Source organism: Ailuropoda melanoleuca, chromosome 10 (genome assembly GCF_002007445.2).
Source record: "Ailuropoda melanoleuca isolate Jingjing chromosome 10, ASM200744v2, whole genome shotgun sequence".
Lineage (NCBI taxonomy): Eukaryota > Metazoa > Chordata > Mammalia > Carnivora > Ursidae > Ailuropoda > Ailuropoda melanoleuca.
Window position 1 is genome coordinate 95,025,116 of NC_048227.1, and position 19,388 is coordinate 95,044,503.

The window sequence follows — 19,388 nt, forward strand, 5'->3', positions numbered from 1 at the left end:
AAACAGAGTTGCTGGAAAGTAACACCTAAAAGCTTTCGTGGTGCTCTACCAAAGTAGGATTTCTATGCCATAAATGATTTCAAGTTCGGTCTTTGAGACATTAAAAATACTTTTCATGTATTCTCACATTTACTTGACTTCATTAATATTCCACAGTCCATACGTTTTTGTTCTTGATTTTTGGCTTGTGATGCCAAAGTTGTTCTTAATACTAAGAAATACATAGATTACTATTAAAGTTGTTAAAAGTTTATCTATAGTGTAATAAAGGGAGTGGCTTATGCTTAAAAAAAATGAAAATATAGGTGTTCACTCCAGAAAATAGGTACTACTGGATGTCATTGTTCTTCTCTCTTATACTTTCTATGCTTTTTAGGGAATGTTTTCATTTGTCTTAGAAAAACATAAGACAGACAAAAAGTTTACCCAAATGGTGGTCGGACTACTTCAGGAAGCTGGTAGCTTCGTTTGTGTCCAGCCATTATGTACTGTGTTCTCAATACCTTAGGTCCACCCTAAGGATTTTCCTTCTGGGGCATATTCAGAAAATTAAGTGCACGAAAGCTCCTTGTACATCATTTTAAAAACGATCTTTTTCGGGGCGCCTGGCTGGCTCTGTCAGAGAACCATGTGACTCTTGATCTCAGGTTCGTATGTTTGAGTCCCACATTGGGTGTAGAGATGACTACTTTGTACCAAACTTTCGAAACAATAGCATCATCCCTTTGTGTTTCCAAGTAATGTTTTCAACATGTGGACATTCTCACACAGGCATGTGACTAGAGTCTTCTCCCAGAAAAACAGAACAGAAATGCGTGGTTTCTGTAATAATGTTTATTTGAGAAGCAAGACTTCTATGATGTTGTTTCCACTGATGATGATGTGGGAAAATATGTCAGCAGAAACCATGTCCCATGAGTGTGTGGACCAAGGTAAGGACTGTAGTCTTTTCCCGCTCTTTTAAGTGGTTTTGGGGTGTGGAGGGGACCAGCGTCTGCCAGCTCTTACCTCCTGGAGGCTTTTCCTGTTGATAAGCAGACCGGCTCCCTCTCCAGGCCTTCTTGCTGTCTTTGATGCCAGGTGAGAATGTGGAGTTTCTAGCCCAGTCACCACAGCAGTGGGCAAATGAGCACTGTGTTTGGACTTTATGGGCTTTTGGCAATCTTGCTGAATTAATAGCAGTGTTCTTCCAAAGTCGATAATTTGGATCATTCTAAATCCCCCATGAGTGGTACTGTGTGTCAGAAAGGCCTACTCTAGAATCACTTGTTTCTGGGGAAGGACCTTTTGGGGTACCAAGAAAGTGCATCCCAGAATCAGTGATGCTTAAATGATCAAGCCTTTTGATTGTCCTCTTCCTATGCAATCCGACACATCTAAGGCAGATAATACTAGATGGAGCTGATGTGTTGAAAACTATAGCAGACGAGGTAAATTTACTAATGAAGCATTTCTGAGTGTGGTTGTGAATGGATTCTACTGAGCGAATCTGGGTAGGTGAACACCGGCCTGTCTTTCCTGGAAGATACTATTATCACCGGCCTTCTGTCTCTCCCCTGCTGCCTTGGCTTCCAGCAGCAGCCCTCCCAAACCCGGCCAGCCCAGCCGTTTTGCTTACCAGGCTCTGATCTTTAACTCCTTCAGAACCAGCATGCTGACAGCACATAAAAATGTCCGGAAAAAAGGTTTCTGTTAACCACAAGCTAGAACAGGGAAGGGAATGAGGATGGTCTTTCTGGAGTCCTCCCCCTTCTGGCACCACCTGGGAAACGTACTCTGTACCGCTGGCCTGGAAAAGCAGTGGACGGAGTTCAACCCAAAAAGAAGGGCTGCGGCCCTGTTGGACCCACACTTGGTCCACAATGGGGTAAAAGGGTCTAGATCCTTAATGTGGTGCAAATAATGAACAGGAGAGGGGGGGAGCCAACTCAGGATGTCTGTGCCCTGTTTTTTCCCTTAGTATCGATGTTGGGAATCAGAGGTACGCATAGGTACAATATGGCATTCACCTATAGAGAATTTGAGAAGGCACCGAAGCTGTATGGATTGGTAGGTTTTTGAATGGCTTTCTGGTCCTGGTCTAGGAAATTGCAAGGCTTCCAGCTTGGCGGAGTTGAAAACTGTTCAATACTGCCCTCTTCTGTTCAGACACTTGCTCAGGGGTTTGGGCAGTGATTCTACACCTGAATACGTACTGCACAGCATGGTGGTGAAAAATTGGACCAATAAATTATTTACCAATAAGGAGGGCGTAAAAATAAATTTTTCGGCCATTATATCATAATTTTGAAAACCCTTGAATAACTTAGTTAGCCAAGAGAAAACATTCTGAGTTATTAATAGTGATCATCTCTGGACATTGCCTATAGGCATGTCGTTTCCAGTTTTGCGAATTTGAAAATCTCCTGCACTTTATATAGATTATTTTCTAATTGGTAAAAAAAAATGATTAAAATTAAGTCGTTCCATTCTGAAGAAGACAGTGAAGAAAAAAAAATTATAATAGAGTTTTTGTTTTATCTTACAGACAACCAACGGATACTTCCTAACAAGCCCTAGCAGGAAGTACTAAAGGTGACCTATGTTTTAGGCAAAGACACTAAGAACAGAAACTTCAGGAAATTGGCCCAAGAGCTCAGTGCTAGATGTGGTGCAGCTGAAATTTAAAACAAAATCTGTCTCCAGAACTTCCGCTCTTTTAATTTCCCCCATTCCCAAATTTGGGAGACAGTAGTTTTTCTATTAATACATTGATAAAACATATTATGGCCTGTGATGTGAGGTTAAGATCCACTGTCTTTTAGAACCATCACCCTCTCCACTTTTGTTTTCTGTATTTTTATTAGTTGTCTGCACCTGTTTATTCTTCCGAGTGTTTTTTAATCGAAGTGTAACTACAATGTTATATTAGTTTTTATTAGTTTCAGGTGTACAACATAGTGATTAACAACTCTGTACATTACTTAATGCTCACCACGACGGTGTGGTCACCATCTACCACCATAGATGTCCTGTGATGTACATTTAATCTTCATGATTGTTTAATAACTGGAATTTTACACCTCTTTAATCACCTTTATAGCTATTTCACAACATCCCTAGGTACTTCTTTTAAAATGATCACTTCAAACTTACAGAAAGTTGCAAAAATAAAAAAACAATACAGGAAGCATCTATATACTATTGATCTAGATCCATGTACTGTTACATTGTACTTTGATTGCTTCATTATTTACTTTTTCTCTATGTTGGAAAACAAAACAAAACCAAAAACCAGCATACGGGTTCCTGTTATCTCCTGTATAGGCAGGAGATAGAAATTCATCTGAAGCTTTTGAGGATAAGTTATCCACATCATTTATTCCTGAATACATAAGTGTATCTCCTAAGAAGAGAGATAATCTCTTTTATAACCGAAATACAGTATGTGTCCTATATTTACATCATTACAGCAGTTGTATGTAATCTGTCATCCTTATTCCAATTTTGTAGCTAATTTAACGATGTCCATTTTAGCATTTCTTACCTTGCATTGTGAGATCCATCTGTGGGTCCAGTGTTATGTGTTACATTCTTTGGCTTCATTGTTAATCTGGAACATTTCTGTAGTCTTTGTCTTTTAAGAAGACATTGACATGTTTGAAGCATTTAGCTCTCCTCTCCCCATTTCCACTGCATTCCTTTGTGTTTATTTTCTCCTTTTTCACTTTAGGTTATGCTTTCTTAGCTACAGATGCTGCTGTGTCATTGTCAAGATTTTACACACAGTGTGCAACTGGCCCTAACAGAGGTTGATAAGTTTTTGCTGGTTTCGCCACCCTTACAGCTAGTAAGCATGTAAATATCCTGCCCACTCCCTCCCATCCCCCACTTAGCACCCATAGATCTTGCCTTATTCAGTTTTTACCATAATGGTTGCAAAATGGTGGTCGAGTGATCTTTTGACTCTGTGAGTACGTGGGTAGGATATACATGTTCTTTCTTTTTTTTAAATAGCATGACTATAACCATCAATAATTGCTTTTTAATCCTGAAATAGAAGTGCTGTTTACATCAGACGTAATAGCAGTTTTTCCATCTAAGAATGGGAGTTGACATGTCTGAATACTTTCTCTTGTCATAAGTGGCTGTTACAAATTATAAAATGTTGGGGCGCCTGGGTGGCTCAGTTGGTTAAGTGTCTGCCTTCAGCTCAGGTCATGATCCCAGGGTCCTGGGATTGAGTCCCATATCAGGCTCCCTGCTCAGTGAGGAGCCAGCTTCTCCCTCTGCCTGCTGCTCCCCCTGCTTGTGCTGTCTATCAAATATATACATAAGATATTTTTTAAGATTATAAAAATGTTGTAATTTATGGAAAATAGGCATTTTAACACTTTGAAAGTATATGGAATTAATATTTCTTTTAAAAAGACAAACTGTTTTGTTCGTATTTAATGTTCCCCCTCCAGCTTTGGTCCAGCAGAGATGCCACACCCCTACCATATGACACTTGGCCAAGTCATGTGACCATTTTAAAAAATAGACTGTATTTTTTAGAGCAGTGTTAGGTTCATAGAAAAAATGAGTGGAAAGTACGGAGAGTTCCTGTATGCTCCCTGGCGCCCCCCCCCCCCCCNCCCCCCCCCCCCCCGCACAGGCATAGCGTCTCCCACAATCGAATCTCACACCAGAGTGGTACATTTGTTAGAGTCGATGAAGCTACATTGACACATCGTTATCACCTAAAGTCCATAGTTTATGTTAGGGTTTGCTCTTGGTGTTGTACATTCTGTGGGCTTTGAACAAATGATACAATAGTCACATGTATCTACCCTTAGAGTATCATAGTGTATAGTTGACCTTGAACATCATGGGGTTAGGGGCCTAAGAGCCGAAAATCCAAATATAGGGTTTGACCCCTGCAAAACTTACCATACTATTAGCCAGCTGTGGACTAGAAGGGTTACGGATAATATAAGTAGTTGACTAACATATTTTGCATGCTATATATATATGATCCACTCTATTCTTACAATAAAAGTAAGCTAGAAAAAGAAAATGCTATTAAGGAAATCATAAGAGAAAATACATTTACAGTATTGTGCTGTGTTTATTGAAAAAATCCATGTATAAGGGGCCCTGCGTAGTTCAAACCCATGCTGTTCAAGGGATAACTATAGTTTTGTTGCCACGAAATCTTATGTGCTCTGCCTCTTCATCCTTCCCTCCCCCAACCCTGGGCAGTACTGATTTTTTTTTTTTTTAATTGTCCCTGTAGTTTTGCCTTTTCCAGAATGCCATATGATTGGAATCATACAGTCTGTAACCTTTTCAGAATGGCGTCTTCCACTCAGTGATAATGCATTTCAGGTTCTTCTGTATCTTTTCATGTCTTTGTTAGCTCATTTCTTTTTAGCACCGAATAATGTTATATTTTCTGGGTGTACCATAGTTTATTCATCCGTTCATATAATGAACATCTTGGTTGCTTCCAAGTGTGTGCAATTATGAAAAAAGTTATAAACATCCATATGTCGATTTTTGTGTAGACATGTTTTCAACTCATTTGGGTTAAGTACCAAGGAGCAGGGTTGCTATATCATGGTAAGAAAATGTTTAGTTTTACGGAAAACTGTCAAACTGTCTTTGAAAGTGGTTGTACCATTTTGCAATAACCACATAACCTTTTTTGAAGTCCGCTTCTTCACCAGTTGGAAGGACAAGGTGAATTCTTCCTTCAAGCCCAAAGGCGTTGTGACCCTAAAGGATAGCTTTGTAATGGGAACATGCACGAGGTCCACAGTTCTTGTTTTTATTTTTTTTTTTATTTTTTTTTTTTTAAAGATGATTTTATTTATTTATTTGACAGAGATAGAGACAGCCAGCGAGAGAGGGAACACAAGCAGGGGGAGTGGGAGAGGAAGAAGCAGGCTCACAGCAGAGGAGCCTGATGTGGGGCTCGATCCCATAACGCCGGGATCACGCCCTGAGCTGAAGGCAGACGCTTTAACCGCTGTGCCACCCAGGCGCCCCCACCAGTTCTTGTTTTTAAACTCAGGAAGTTAACAGTTCTTAAAACCAAACCAACCCATACCATGTGCGCATCCTGCTATCCCTTCCGCGATCGCTGTGCATTGCGACTTCGGAGTCTACCACCTAATAGCTCAGATCAGAGAGGCAGCTCAGGAATCCAACAGTATTGAGGTCTAGCCGTTTGCCAGTCATTTAGCCATGATGATTTTCAGACTTTGAGTGTGCTTGTGTTTGAAGAGACCCATTGGGGTGATGCGCAGGACCCTCCAGGGCGCTTTCCTTGCAGGCTTGTGAGGCCAGAGCACCTGGCCCCTGGGCCACGAGGAGGCTATGCCCTCTGTGACGCACGCGGTGGCCTCCAGGGGGCGCCCTCGCCAGCGGCCTCAGTGTCCATTCTGCCATGGGGCAGCTGGGAGAAGCAGCTTGGGCCTCCCCGGCCCCTGTAGCGCTTCTCTGCCGGCTGGCGGCGCGCGATGCCCTGGTGGAGTAACCTTTGCTGTGAGTAGCGCGTCCCCCAGTGGCAGCGGAGGTTCGCCTGGGGATACGGCGGGCGGTTCGGCTTTGAGAGCCACCCTAGCACCCAGAAGATGGTTCTGACGATACTAGCTCCTAGGATTTTTTAGGTCACTAGAGACTGCAGACCCGTTGGTTGACCAGTTAGGATTTAAAATTTTCTTGTGATCCTATATCCCTCTTTAAAGAAATGGGTTCAGCCCATAAACTGCTCTGTATAGAGACGATCTCAGTATTGGTAGGTCCGCTGGAGCTGTCGGTAGCTGTTTTGTTCCGCCAGTTGGCAGCTGTTCATTTTTGTCTCTCTAGTTGTGACTGCAAACATTCCAGTCATCCCAGAATTTAAGAAAAAGTGTTTCAAAATGAAACAGATTTCGGAGCGTGGAGGAAAAAGAGGGAGGAAAATGGTGTGTGTAACACCTGTTTTCTCCCACTATGTAAGCAAAATGTCTCTGCATTTTCCAGTGAATTTTAGAAAGGTTACTTAATGAGTGTTTTTCTCTCATGCTTGCTGGAAGGAAATTTATATTTACATACATGAAGGAAATTTATATTTACATACATTTTTAGTAAAATTGTACTAGAATGGAGTTTATTATTGGGGTTTGACTTTTTTCTCTAGTGTATTTTCAATGCTATTGTACACCTTTTTAAAAAAGTCACATCTCAGGGTGTCTGGGTGGCTCAGTTGGTTAAGCGTCTGCCTTCAGCTGGGATCATGATCCCAGGGTCCTGGGACCGAGCCCCAAGTTGGGCTCTCTTCCCAGCGGGTAGTCTGTTTCTCCCTCTGCCTGCCATTCCCCCTACTTGTGCTCTTTCCCCCCTCTCTCTGTCAAATAAATAAATAAAAATCTTAAAAAAAAAGAAAAAGTCACATCTCTTGCGTTACATGAAAAAGGTTTGGGTAAAGTTTTCTTCATGAATGTAGTTTTGTAATTAGGGAAATTAACAAATTTTTAAAATTATTTATTGTAGAGTGAGCGAGAGAGCCAGGGGAGGGGTAAGGGGAGAGGCAGTGAGAATCTCAAGTGGACTCTGTGAGCCTATGAGGACCATGTTTTATATGTATTTGCAAATATATCTGTATTTCATATATTTATGGATATATTCTAAGTATTGGTATGGATACTGTATATAGTATTAAACTTCATTTTATGCTGTGGGCATATAGCAAGTATATTGCTATAATTTTATTAAGACCTTTTCTGTGTCCATTTTAATTGACTTAGAGAAAATAAAATTCATAGAAGCAAAACTAAAACATAGGGGCAACTGGGTGGCTCAATTGGTTGGGCATCCGACTCCCGACTCTTGATTTCACCTCAGGTTATGATCTCAGGGTAGTGGGATTTAGCCTCGAGTTGGGCTCCGTGTTCTGTGGGGAGTTGGCTTGAGATCTTTCCCTTTCCCTCTGCCCTTCCCCCCACTCTGTGCTCACTCTCTCTCTCTCTTTCAAATAAATAAACAAATCTTTAAAAAATACTAATTAAAAAAAAATCACATTTCTATCCCCCAGAGATCATGTGAGGGGTATGTGTGTGCCAGGGGCAGGGTAGGGGGTGGTAGAGGGTGGGTTAAACCAAAATGGAATCATATTGTATATACTGTTTGATAACCTGGTTTGTTTTTTTTTTAAGTTAAATTTCAACTATTTCCTTTCAGTAAAAGTTCATCTCATCTCATCCTAAGTCATAATCACATTTTCCCAAGAAAAGCCAAAAATGTCTTTTGGGTAGTTTGCCCTAACTGATAACCAGTCTAGGGCCATGCGTAGTATGTCTTATTGTTATGCTTCTTAAATTTATTAGTTTAGCACAGTATCTCCCTCCCTTTATTGAATCACATTGATTTCCTTTTTTAAAACCTCAGTGATTTTTTTTTTTTTCTTTTAAATTTCAAAACTATAGAGGGCGCCTGGGTGGCTCAGTCGGTTAAGCGGCTGCCTTCTGCGCAGGTCATTATCCCGGACTCTCAGGATCGAAACCTGCATCGGGCTCCCTGCTCAGCGGGGAGTTTGCTTCTCCCTCTCCCGCTGCCCCTCCCCCTGCTGGTGCTTTCCTCTCTCTTTTAAATAAATACATAAGAAAAATCTTTTTAAAAATTTCAAAACTATAGACAAATATAATACACAACCATATATGCTTGATCTAAGTTACTGAGATTCTAGCACATTCTCTGTCCTGCACACCCCCACCCGCAGTCTCTCTCCTTAAACTATTTGAAAGTTACTTGCAGACAGTCTGCTTGGGTTTTTGTTTGATTTTTGTCCACTGTGACATCGACGTATCCAGCCAAGCTAGTTGTTGTACAGAATATCCTTCATTGATTGATCTGATTGTTTCCTCACAGTTAGATTCCATTAAGCATATGTGGCAGGAGTACTGTGAGTGATTTACTGGCCTTCCAGGGCCTCACGTCAGAAAGTGCAATGATAGTTTTGTTCCATTACTGGGGATGTTAAGTTTAAGGCAGTGCTTGCCAGGTTTTTCCACTGTAAAGGAAGTTTTGCCTTTGATCTGTGTGTCGATACTCTAAAACTATAGGTTTCTTAACAACCTTTCACCCAATGGTCTTAGCATTTCTGGATTTTTGACTGAATAAGTTACTACAAAGGCATTGGTAAAGAGCAGTTTTCTTAATGTGATGACAAACAGCCAGCTAGACTTTTTCAAGTGAGATGACCAGTTAAGCAATCGCAGATCAGACAGTTTTCCTTGCTCTGCGTTCAAGTCCTTTCTCCCCTGACTCCTGTCTTTTTTGTTTGTTTCTGAATGGCTGATTTTAATGGTGATATGACTAGTTCCAAATTTATTTAGTCACACCCACATTCAAAAGAGTAAAACTTACTGTAACCACACTTGCCAAGAAACAGTGTTGCATATTTTTTATATTTAACATAATGAGAAATGATTTTTTATTTTTCTAAGCAACTGAAAAAGTCTAGGTCAGTTGACCCTAGTGATGAACTGAACTAACACATGGCTTTCTCTTCCCCAAATACCTATAAAAGAAAATCCACTTAATGTTATTTCATGTAAGTGGATCGTACCTGATGAATGACACAAATACATCTTCAAAGACCGTAATGCTCCACCTTTTCATGGCTGAACAGCTGTTTACCATCCCCTAGGAGGAGCCTACGTAATCGGCTGTAAAAGAAGCATTTTTGTTAACTCTTGTCCTTAATGATGTGAATCTTGATGCAGTACAATTTTGAAATTCTAATGAGTGACTACAGATCACTGTGGAAATTATATCTAAATTTATTGATTGGCACTTGTCATGAAGAAGTATTCCCTGTTCCCCCTATTTACTTTTTTAGTATCACTGTTGATTCATGGATTCTTCTTTTGTTCAGTGTTTTGTAACCCCATCCTTGTCATTATTCTTTCTTATACTTCAGTGTTGGTCCAGCAGGAGGCCCCTTCAAGTTGACTCCTGTGTCCGTCTGATAAGCCTCTCTCAGCTTTTGAGCACCACCTTTTTTTAAAAAAAAAAATTTCTGTTTGAGTCTAATTGACCTACAGCATTACATTAGTTGCAGGTGTATGGCATAACGATTCAAGTTTCTGCATTACACTATTGAGCACCTCCTGTCTGTCATGATAAATTGTTCCTTGCACTTTCCCAACCCCAGTCCAGAATTTCCCCATGCAGCTCTCGTCCATTGTTTGGGACTCGTCAAAGAGACCACCAGCTAGTTGTCACATAGAATGCCCCTCCTTTAGATTTGTCTAGATTCTTTTGTTGTTAGTTAGCTTATTTTTCTAAAACAGGATGGATTCTAGGTCACGGGGTGTGATGATTGATTCCATTTCCTATTGCAACAGAACCTACACCATCTGCTTGCCCCACTTTAGTGATGTTGTAGCTACTTACATTTAACTAGTATTCTGGTACGCGAGTGTGTTAACTTTCCCTTCACAGGGAACAGAAGGAGCAGAGTAGTATCTTTAAACCTGAATTTTTAAAGGTCATTTGAAAGAAGTAGCTGCTGCCTCATGGACTGAGATTTACAAATCCTGAGAAGACTGTTAGCCTATCATGAAATTGTCTGACATTAAAGAAAGTATTACTTGTTATGTTTTTTAAATATGGAATTTTTCTGAACTGTAATAATTTTATTCTTCTCCACCACCCTCCTTTTTCTGTTTAACAGTTGGGCAGAGAGAGTCTGAAGATGTGAGTGAAAGAGCCTCAGATAAAGCGATGGCTGCTGGCTCCGTGGTTGTTCAAGACATGGCAAAGGACGGGCAGGAGGAAATGCCTGAAATCATCGACCAGATTCCTTCTTCGGAAAGCAATTTAGAAGAGCTCATACAACCCGCTGAGTCCCAGGCTAATGATGTTGGCTTTAAGAAGGTGTTTAAGTTTGTTGGCTTTAAATTCACGGTAAAAAAGGATAAGACCGAGAAGTCTGACACCGTGCAGCTGCTCACTGTCAAAAAAGATGACGGTGAAGAAGTGGGAGTGGCAGACGGGGCTGGTGACCACCAGGAGCCCAGCCAGGAGCCCAGCCAGGAGCCCAGCCAGGAGCCCGGAGAAGCAACAGCCAAAGAGAGGGAACTAAAACAATCCACAGAGAAACCCGAAGAAACCCTTAAACCTGAGCAAAGCAGCACAGAAACTTCTCTTCAGGCTGAGTCTGGTCAAGCAGCAGAAGAAGGCAAAGAGGAAGGAGAAGGAAAACAAAAAGAACCAACCAAATCTCCAGACTCTCCAGCTAGTCCTGTGGCTAGTGAAACAGCATCTCCCTTCAAAAAATTCTTCACTCAAGGTTGGGCTGGCTGGAGAAAAAAGACCAGTTTCAGGAAGCCTAAGGAGGAGGAGCTGGAAGCTTCCGAGAAGAAAAAGGACCAAGAGCCAGAGAAAGGAGACACGGAAGAACAGGAAAAGGTGGAAGATCCTGCTGAGAAACTGGCTGCCCCGGAGCAGCCACGGGAGCAGCCACAGCCACGGGAGGTCACTGAGAGTGTTAGCGCTGCCAGACTGTCGGCGGAATACGAGAAGGTGGAGCTGCCCTCCGAAGATGAAGCCCCGGGAGCCCCTGAAGAGAAAGCCGCCCCTTTAGCAAGCGAAGTGTTTGATGATAAAGTAGAGATTGTTGCCGAAGTCCACGTTAGCATGCCGGAGAAGACGACAGAAGAGGAGAAGGCTGAGGTAGGGGAAGAAGTAGAGCCTTTGCCATCTGAGAAAGGGGAGGAGACACAGGCCGAGCTGGAGAAGGCCGAACCTGCTGAGGAGCTGGTCAAGACGAGAGAAGTGTGCGCCCCCGGAGGGGACCAACACGCCCAGCCGACCCACCTGAGCCCCGAGGAGAAGGCGCCCTCTGCACAGCCCGAGGGCGTCGTGAGTGAGGTGGACATGCTGTCCTCACAAGAGAGAACGAAAGTGCAAGGAAGCCCTTTAAAGAAACTTTTCACTAGCACTGGCCTAAAAAAGCTGTCCGGAAAGAAACAGAAAGGGAAAAGAGGAGGAGGGGATGAAGAGTCGGGGGAGCAGCAGCACGTTGCTGCAGAGTCTCCAGATAGTACAGATGAACAGAAGGGCGAGAGCTCTGCTTCATCCCCTGAGGAACCGGAGGAGATCACGTGTCTAGAGAAGGGCATCGCCGACGCACACCAGGATGGGGAAGCTGAGGAAGGAACTATTTCTGACGGCGAGAAGAAGAGAGAAGGTGTTACTCCCTGGGCATCTTTCAAAAAGATGGTGACGCCCAAGAAACGTGTCAGAAGGCTTTCTGAAAGTGATAAAGAAGATGAAGTAGATAAAGTCAAGAGTGCCACCTTGTCTTCCACGGAGAGCGCGGCGTCTGAGTTGCAGGAGGAAGCCAAAGGAAATGGGGAAGAGCAGAAGCCAGAAGAGCCGAAGCGCAAAGTGGATACTTCAGTATCTTGGGAAGCTTTGATTTGTGTGGGATCATCCAAGAAAAGAGCAAGAAAAGCGTCATCTTCTGATGATGAAGGGGAACCGAGAGCAATGGGAGGAGACAGCCAGAAACCAGATGATGCTGGAAAAGACAAAGAAACAGGACCAGACGCTGCCCTTGCCAGTTCCCAAGAACATGATCAGGGGCCAGGAAGCTCCTCACCTGAGCAGGCTGGAAGCCCCACCGAGGGGGAGGGAGTTTCCACCTGGGAGTCCTTCAAAAGATTAGTCACTCCAAGAAAAAAATCGAAGTCAAAACTGGAGGAGAAGAGCGAAGACTCTGGACCTGGGTCTGGTATAGAACATTCAGCTTCAGATGTTGAACCTGGAAAGGAAGAGTCTTGGGTTTCCATTAAGAAATTTATTCCCGGACGAAGGAAGAAAAGGTCCGATGGGAAGGCAGAACAAGCCGCTGTGGAAGATGTAGGGCCAGCAGAGGTCAACGAAGATGATTCTGATGTCCCGGCCGTGGTACCTCTGTCTGAGTATGATGCGGTGGAAAGGGAGAAAATCGAAGCACAGCAAGCCCAGAAAAGTGAGGAGAAGCCGGAGCAGCAGGTAGCCGTGTCTGTGTCAGAGGAGATCAGTACGAGTGTGGTTCATGGGGTGACGGTGACTGTCCTTGACGTGGCAAGGGCTGTTAGCAATGTCGAAGAGAGGTCGCCATCTTGGATATCCACTTCGGTGACAGAACCGCTTGAAGAAACAGAAGATGAAGCCAAACCCCTAACTGGGGAGGTATTCGAAGGAGAAGTCCTTGCAGAGGAAACCTCCGCTGTTACCAAAACTCTGCCGGAGGGTCAAGATGCCACAGATGACACAGTCGTGAGTGAAGCGGAGTTAACCTCAGAAGCCGTGACCGCTGCAGAGGCCGCAGAGGCACTTCGTGCTGAAGAAGCAGCAGAAGCGTCTGGTGCCGAAGAGACCGCCGACATGGTCTCCGCCGTTTCTCAGCTCACCGACTCCCCAGGCACCACAGAGGAAGCAACACCCGTTCAGGAGGTGGAAGGCGGTGTGCCAGACCTGGGGGACCAAGAGAGGCGGACTCAAGAGGTCCTGCAGGCAGTTGCGGAAAAAGTTCGAGAAGAATCACCGCCGCCTGACACCAGAGCGCCAGAAGACATGACGCAGACGATGCGGGAAGTAGGAGCCAAAATACTAGCCAAGGTGGAGGAAGCGGTAGAGGAGTCTGAAGGGCTGGACCTGAAGAAAGAAGTGGATGGAGGGCCGGAAGTATGTGCCCAGGAAGCGAAAGCTGAGACTTTGACACAAGGGCAAGTCGTCGGACAGGCTGCCCCAGAAAGCTTCGAGAAAGTTCCTCCGGGCACAGACAGCGTAGAGTCCAGTGAGCTGAGAACCACCTGTCAGGCGGAAACCTTGGCTGGGGTAAAATCAGAACTGATTCTGGAGCCGGCTGTCGCTCCTGACTCAGCTGAAACCCTTACAGACAGCGAGACGAACGGAAGCACCCCTGTAGCGGATCTTGACGCGCTCCACGTAGCACAGCGAGAGCAGATCCTGGAGCCGCACGGAGATGCTGAGCTCGCGCCGGGTGCACCGTCCCAGGTCACCGAGGCGGAGGCACTTCCTCCAGCACCTGCTAGTTGTCCCTCCCAGGAAGAAAATGAAGGACAGTCAGAAACGGAAGAGGTTCTAGAACATACGGACGAAGAGATACCAGTGGAAACCGTACCCATTCTTTTGAAGACAGACGCGCTTCAAGAGGAAGGTCAGTTTCCCGACAGGGAAAGTCAAGAGAAACGGCCCGTCGAAGGCCCCGACATGCCTGCAGACCCCGAAACCGCCATCCGTCAGGACATGACAAGTGAGGTCGCCCTTCAAGATGAGGCTCCTGAAGAACCCGAATTTCAGAAGGAGGGCGGTGCTCAAGTCCAGAGCCCTGCACCGTCTCCCACCCCCGCGGAGAGGGAGATGGCTGTTCAAGGAGAAAGGGAGGAAACGGAAGCAAGGCCACCTCAAGCCACCGAGCAGGAACTTGAGCGGATACCAGCTGTGAGCGGATCTGAGGAGCAGACGGAGAGCGTGGCCATCATCGACGGGGAAGACGAGGTTACTGCTTCCGAAGAACGTTCCACGCGGCTCGTGCAGGAGGAGGCAGTATGCACAGAAGTTCACAGCCAGGGCTCAGAGGCGTCATTGACGCCAGCGGCTGCGGCGCTGGAGGAGAAGGTCTTAGGAGAATCGGTCAAGATTTTAGAAACCACGGAAACTCTGGAATCTGCAGATGCACAGTTAGTACCAGAAGAAGAACCCTCCGAGAAAGCCGAAGACCTGACTGCCCAGCCAGGGGAGGTCGAGGTGCCCACGGAGACCGCGGCTCAGCCAGAGTCGGTACCGGTACCCGGCGCGGCGGTGCCTGAACCAGGCATCTGTGCCGACCTAGAAGGAGATGAAACCACACCACGGAGACCGTCCACAGATGAAGAGGACACGCCGGCGGCTTGTCAGGAAGTCCCGGTGTGTGAAGCAAGAAAGGAAGATGTAAAGGCAGAAAACGAGATTTTGGAACTTGAGACTGAGAGCAGTAAACTCGTACAAAATGTCATCCAGACCGTTGTTGACCAGTTAGTGAGCACGGAAGAAACAGCTGCGGGTTTGCAGACACAGGCTCAGCTGATGATCGTGGACACCCCAGAGGCAGGACCACACACTGAGACCGAAGAAGGGGACCTCCAGGCCTCATCACAGGATGGAGCTCAAGCGGAGGCAGCCAAAGAAGAATCCACGCTCACCACCGTGGAACAGACACTCTCTGACATTTCCGAAGCCGTGAGTGAAGCGTCAGCAAAGATCACAAGTGTTGAGGTAGAAAGTTCCAGTGTAAGTGACCAGCAGCTTGAAGAGGCAGTTCTATCGTCTGAGAAGAAAGAAACAACCGGAACCGAGTCGATTCCAGAAGATGGTGACCATGCTGGGTTAGAAGAAAGGCTAGAGGAGTCCCTGTCTGAATCCCGAGAAGATAAAAAAGGTGGTGCTATTGATGACCCTGAGAACCAGCGCTCAGCCCGGGAAGATGCCGAGGCCCCAGGAAGCTTAAGCAAAGAGTCCGCGGACGCAGATGGACCAACAGTGAAAGAGAAGGAGGGTGGCCAGGAAGCAGAATTTCAGCAAGGAAAAGTCCACAGCGAGTCAGAAGAAATCAAACCCCAAACACAGGATGACACTCAGAAACAGGAGGGAGAACCAGCAAAATCAGAACCCACAGGATCCTAAAACATCATGTAAGCCAGCTTCCTTTTCTCCTAAAGCAATCCTTCCCTCTTTCTTGCCATGTGACAGCAAATTTGTTACAAGGAAAGCAGGAGTTTGAATCATTGACTTATGCAGAACCTTTAGTTGGAAAGAGCAGTCAAGGAGATCTAGGTTCCCTTCCTTTTTCCCCTCACTGACCTGCCATCAGTCTTACTGGTGTCGTGAAAAGAATGAGCTCATTTTACCCGTAGGTGCCTGCTTTCAGAGAAAATGAAGGGGCATGTGTGTGTGTGCACAAGCGTGCACGTGTGTGTTTGGCTCGAAGGCATAAGAAACATGTTGTGCTCCCAGCACCATACTAGCCAGTTTATTGAATTTTTCTTTATAACCAGAAGTCCATAGTAAGTTGATATCCTACAGCTTGAAATTTTAGTTGATAACTTTCTAGAAAAAAAAAATTGCTCCCCATCAGTAGTAACAGGCACTTAAAAATTGCCCAGTGCATGTGACATACCTGAATGCCGGTGCTGGGGAGCCACAGGTGCCACGTTTTGGGGTGGCCCAGCCTGACCTGCCGGGAGTCCTGACGCTCTTGCTTCCCCGGGGGCGGCACTCTGCTCTGAGCGCTTTCTCTGCTCCTGGAACAAAGGAGGGAGGAGAAGACTTGTGGTTGACTTCTTGATTCTTCCTTCCTCCTACAGGTCCAGCCCACGTGTTTGCAAGACCAGAATGTGAAGACGAGCAGTAGGAGGAAGACGGACGCTGCTGACGAGAGTCAAGACCAGTGTTTCAGACACAGAACGGAAGAACAGGCCCCTCAACTGACCTCCTTTCTGGAGCACCCTGACAACCCTGAGGCTGCATCGGGAGCTAGACTGTCTCACACTCCTCTTCACAGGGCTACCCCTTTGCTTTCCCTTGATGCCGTATTGTAATGTTTCTGATTTAAGGTCCTAAATTCTTCACCCAGAACTGGAGTTGGCCAAACCTAGTTCAGCTTCTCAAACTGGAGTATCCTCCTCTATGTATTTATATGTATGTTTTAAGTAACCCTCCTTCTGTATCTATTGTATATTTTTTTCTTAACGATTAAGGAAATGTGCAGTATGGTACATTCCTTTTGTATCGCGCAGGACATGGCGGGGCATGCAGCCGTAGTCAAGCCTTGGGAAGCTCTAAGCCTCAGCTGTAACCTTGAAAACAAGTGTCCTAGAGACAACATTCCTGATCAGAAGCTAGAGTTTGTACTTTAAAATCCACTAAGGAATAGGGTCGTCTGTGTTTCATATCGCTCTAAAATTGGTCATTTCCCTATCATGCACAATGTGCTGAAAATAAAAAGCTTTTTTGGGGGGTTGGGGGAGAAACATACAGAATGTTCCATTGTTACTGTGAAATTTTTCTTTCTAGCCCAGTGGGGGTTGGAAGGGAGTTTTTTTCAGTAGCAGATTAACTTTAAGCCCTTTTTCTGAATTATGGCTGTTTGGACAGATGAGTGTGTTTAAATCCTGAGGCAAAGTAGTGGGAAATGTTTTTCATCTTATCAAGAAAACAATTAACTGCTTAAGGTTTTGGTTCTACTCTTCTGTGCTGGACAACATTCCCACAGCATGGAGTAAAGTCAGGTTCTTGACAAACGGTATTTTGGTAGGTCCTGGATTGTGTCTGTGCCATATTTGTGCCCACTCTTTTAAGGACAATATTGCATTATGTTCATTTGGATAAACTGTGATTTGACAACTGATTTAAATAAAATATTTGCTTCACTTAGATTTGCTGGTTTTATTAGATACTAGGAAGCCTCTGGGGCATGTGAGCTGAGTTCTAAAAGCAGATAAGGTAGAAGTTTCCAGTGTGGTCACTACGTGATGGCTCCACTGGGTACTGGTTTGAGGTAATGGTCAGAGGAACTCCCCACAGAGAGGCATCAGCTGAGATCACCCAGGAGCTTCTCAGAGGGACAGAACAGAGTCAGTGCTACCATCTGGTGGTGTCTACCTGAAAAGGTCAATTTTCTTTTATTATTTTTGGTTTTAAACAATGAGAAATGGCTAGAAAGAAATTTTTGAGGCGGCTTAATAGTAAAAATACCTGGCCCAACAGATGATTTTGGAATTTTTTTTTTTAAGGTGTCAGAATGATTTCTGTTTTATGCCAGTATGTAAAAGACTTGGTCAGACAATGGCCACAGTACCTGCGTAGTGTTCCACTTTTTCACACGTCAAAATGGCCTGGGCACGTATGCTTCTTAAATTGCATTCAAACGCAGAACTCCAGTTTGCAAACTTAAATTACGACTGCTAGGTAATGATTTTAAAGCATTCTAGATGTTCGAGAAAGACTAGTTTAGCAGAAGGAAAATAGGCTGTTAAAAGCAGAAAGTAGTTGATCCTGGATCAACAAACCTGATGACCAAGAAAGGGGCCATATTAGAGAGACACCTTATGATAACAGTGTATGGCCTCGTAGTTGGGAAATGTTTACTCTCCTTTTAGGAATTATTCTCATAATAGTCATCTGAGGCTCATTATTAAACTTTAAAATCCCCAAATTAAAAACAAACCCTTTGATCTAAATATCTTTTGCCAACTTGAGACTTAAAAAAAATCCAAGTGCTGGTGTCAATTTTTGAAGATCAACCAAGAGGTACTGGAGATGAGAGCAATTTGTAAGGGGGTCCTGATAGGTCCAAACACTGACTTTGTCTCTATGACATGAGGATGCTTCGCTTTGAACCGATTAAAGATTCGTGTAGTCGCGTGGTAAATGATTTTTTGTTGTTGTTTTTGTTTAAAACACTATCCGCCCACTCTGTTCTGTTTGTGTTTGTCTCAGACCACCTGTGGCCACGTCATTCTGGCCTTGGCAGGTGGTTTTCCAGCAGTGTTTGCTTCATGACTATGCTTTTCATACTCCTCTCTGGATGTGCCCCGGATTACTTCTGTGCGAGCTCTATACCTATGTCTGTTAAGCAACACTTTCATTAACCAGAGGAATGCTATTAACAGTAGCATGAAATATAATTCTGTATTATAATTCTAAAGCTGCTGTTAATTTATGAAGTACATAATAACCAAATGTAAACTGCAGAAGTTGCAGCAAGTGCCTATATTTTGCTATTTTTGGCAAATGTGGAGCCATGTACAGTAGAACGCAATGCAAGACTTGTAAACTCTCCCCACTTCTTGTAATTGAGGAATATAAAATGTTCCCCCTCAGGTGATTTTGCTAATGGTACACATGAGTTGCCTCTCTCTGTTACAAATACTGTGTTCCAGTATTTTCCTTTGCTGTTTGGAGCTACAAATAGTCAAGGGCTGGAAATTTTAGCTTTCAGTGTAAGCTTCAAGCATAGCAGTTTCCTTTTAACCTGAGACAATATTTGATGACTAGTTCTGTTTGGGGGCAATTTTTCATTTATCTAAATAAAATGCGACCTTTAAATGCCATGGATTTTCTTTCCGTAATTTCACCTTAATTCAGTTTTGATTGCTTTTCCCTACTGTTGTGATAATCATCACACATTTAACTTCTTTTAATTACTTACCCATCCTTTGCAACATTTTCCACGGAGCGTCGGAGTTTGGAATGTACCTGGGACTAGTCCCATCAGTGATTCTGAACCTTTTGGGGGCCAAGGGCCCTTTAATTAGAATCTCTAAGCCTCTGGCTGACCTCGAACTCCCCAAAACACGGTTTTTGGATAGTCACACAGACCTCCT

General features: G+C 44.3%; 1 protein-coding gene across 2 annotated transcripts in view; it reads left to right on the forward strand.

Annotated features, from left to right (window-relative positions):
* The window catches only part of AKAP12 (A-kinase anchoring protein 12), a 97,334-nt gene extending 78,219 nt beyond the window's left edge, over nucleotides 1-19,115 (forward strand). For both annotated transcript variants that reach the window (XM_034669298.1, XM_019800769.2), the window contains 2 exons: nucleotides 10,685-15,695; nucleotides 16,368-19,115. In XM_034669298.1, the coding sequence (XP_034525189.1) occupies nucleotides 10,685-15,687 (5,003 nt within the window). In that variant the 3' untranslated portion in view covers nucleotides 15,688-15,695; nucleotides 16,368-19,115. The remainder of the gene's footprint in view (nucleotides 1-10,684; nucleotides 15,696-16,367) is intronic.
* Nucleotides 19,116-19,388: the final 273 nt, after the last annotated feature.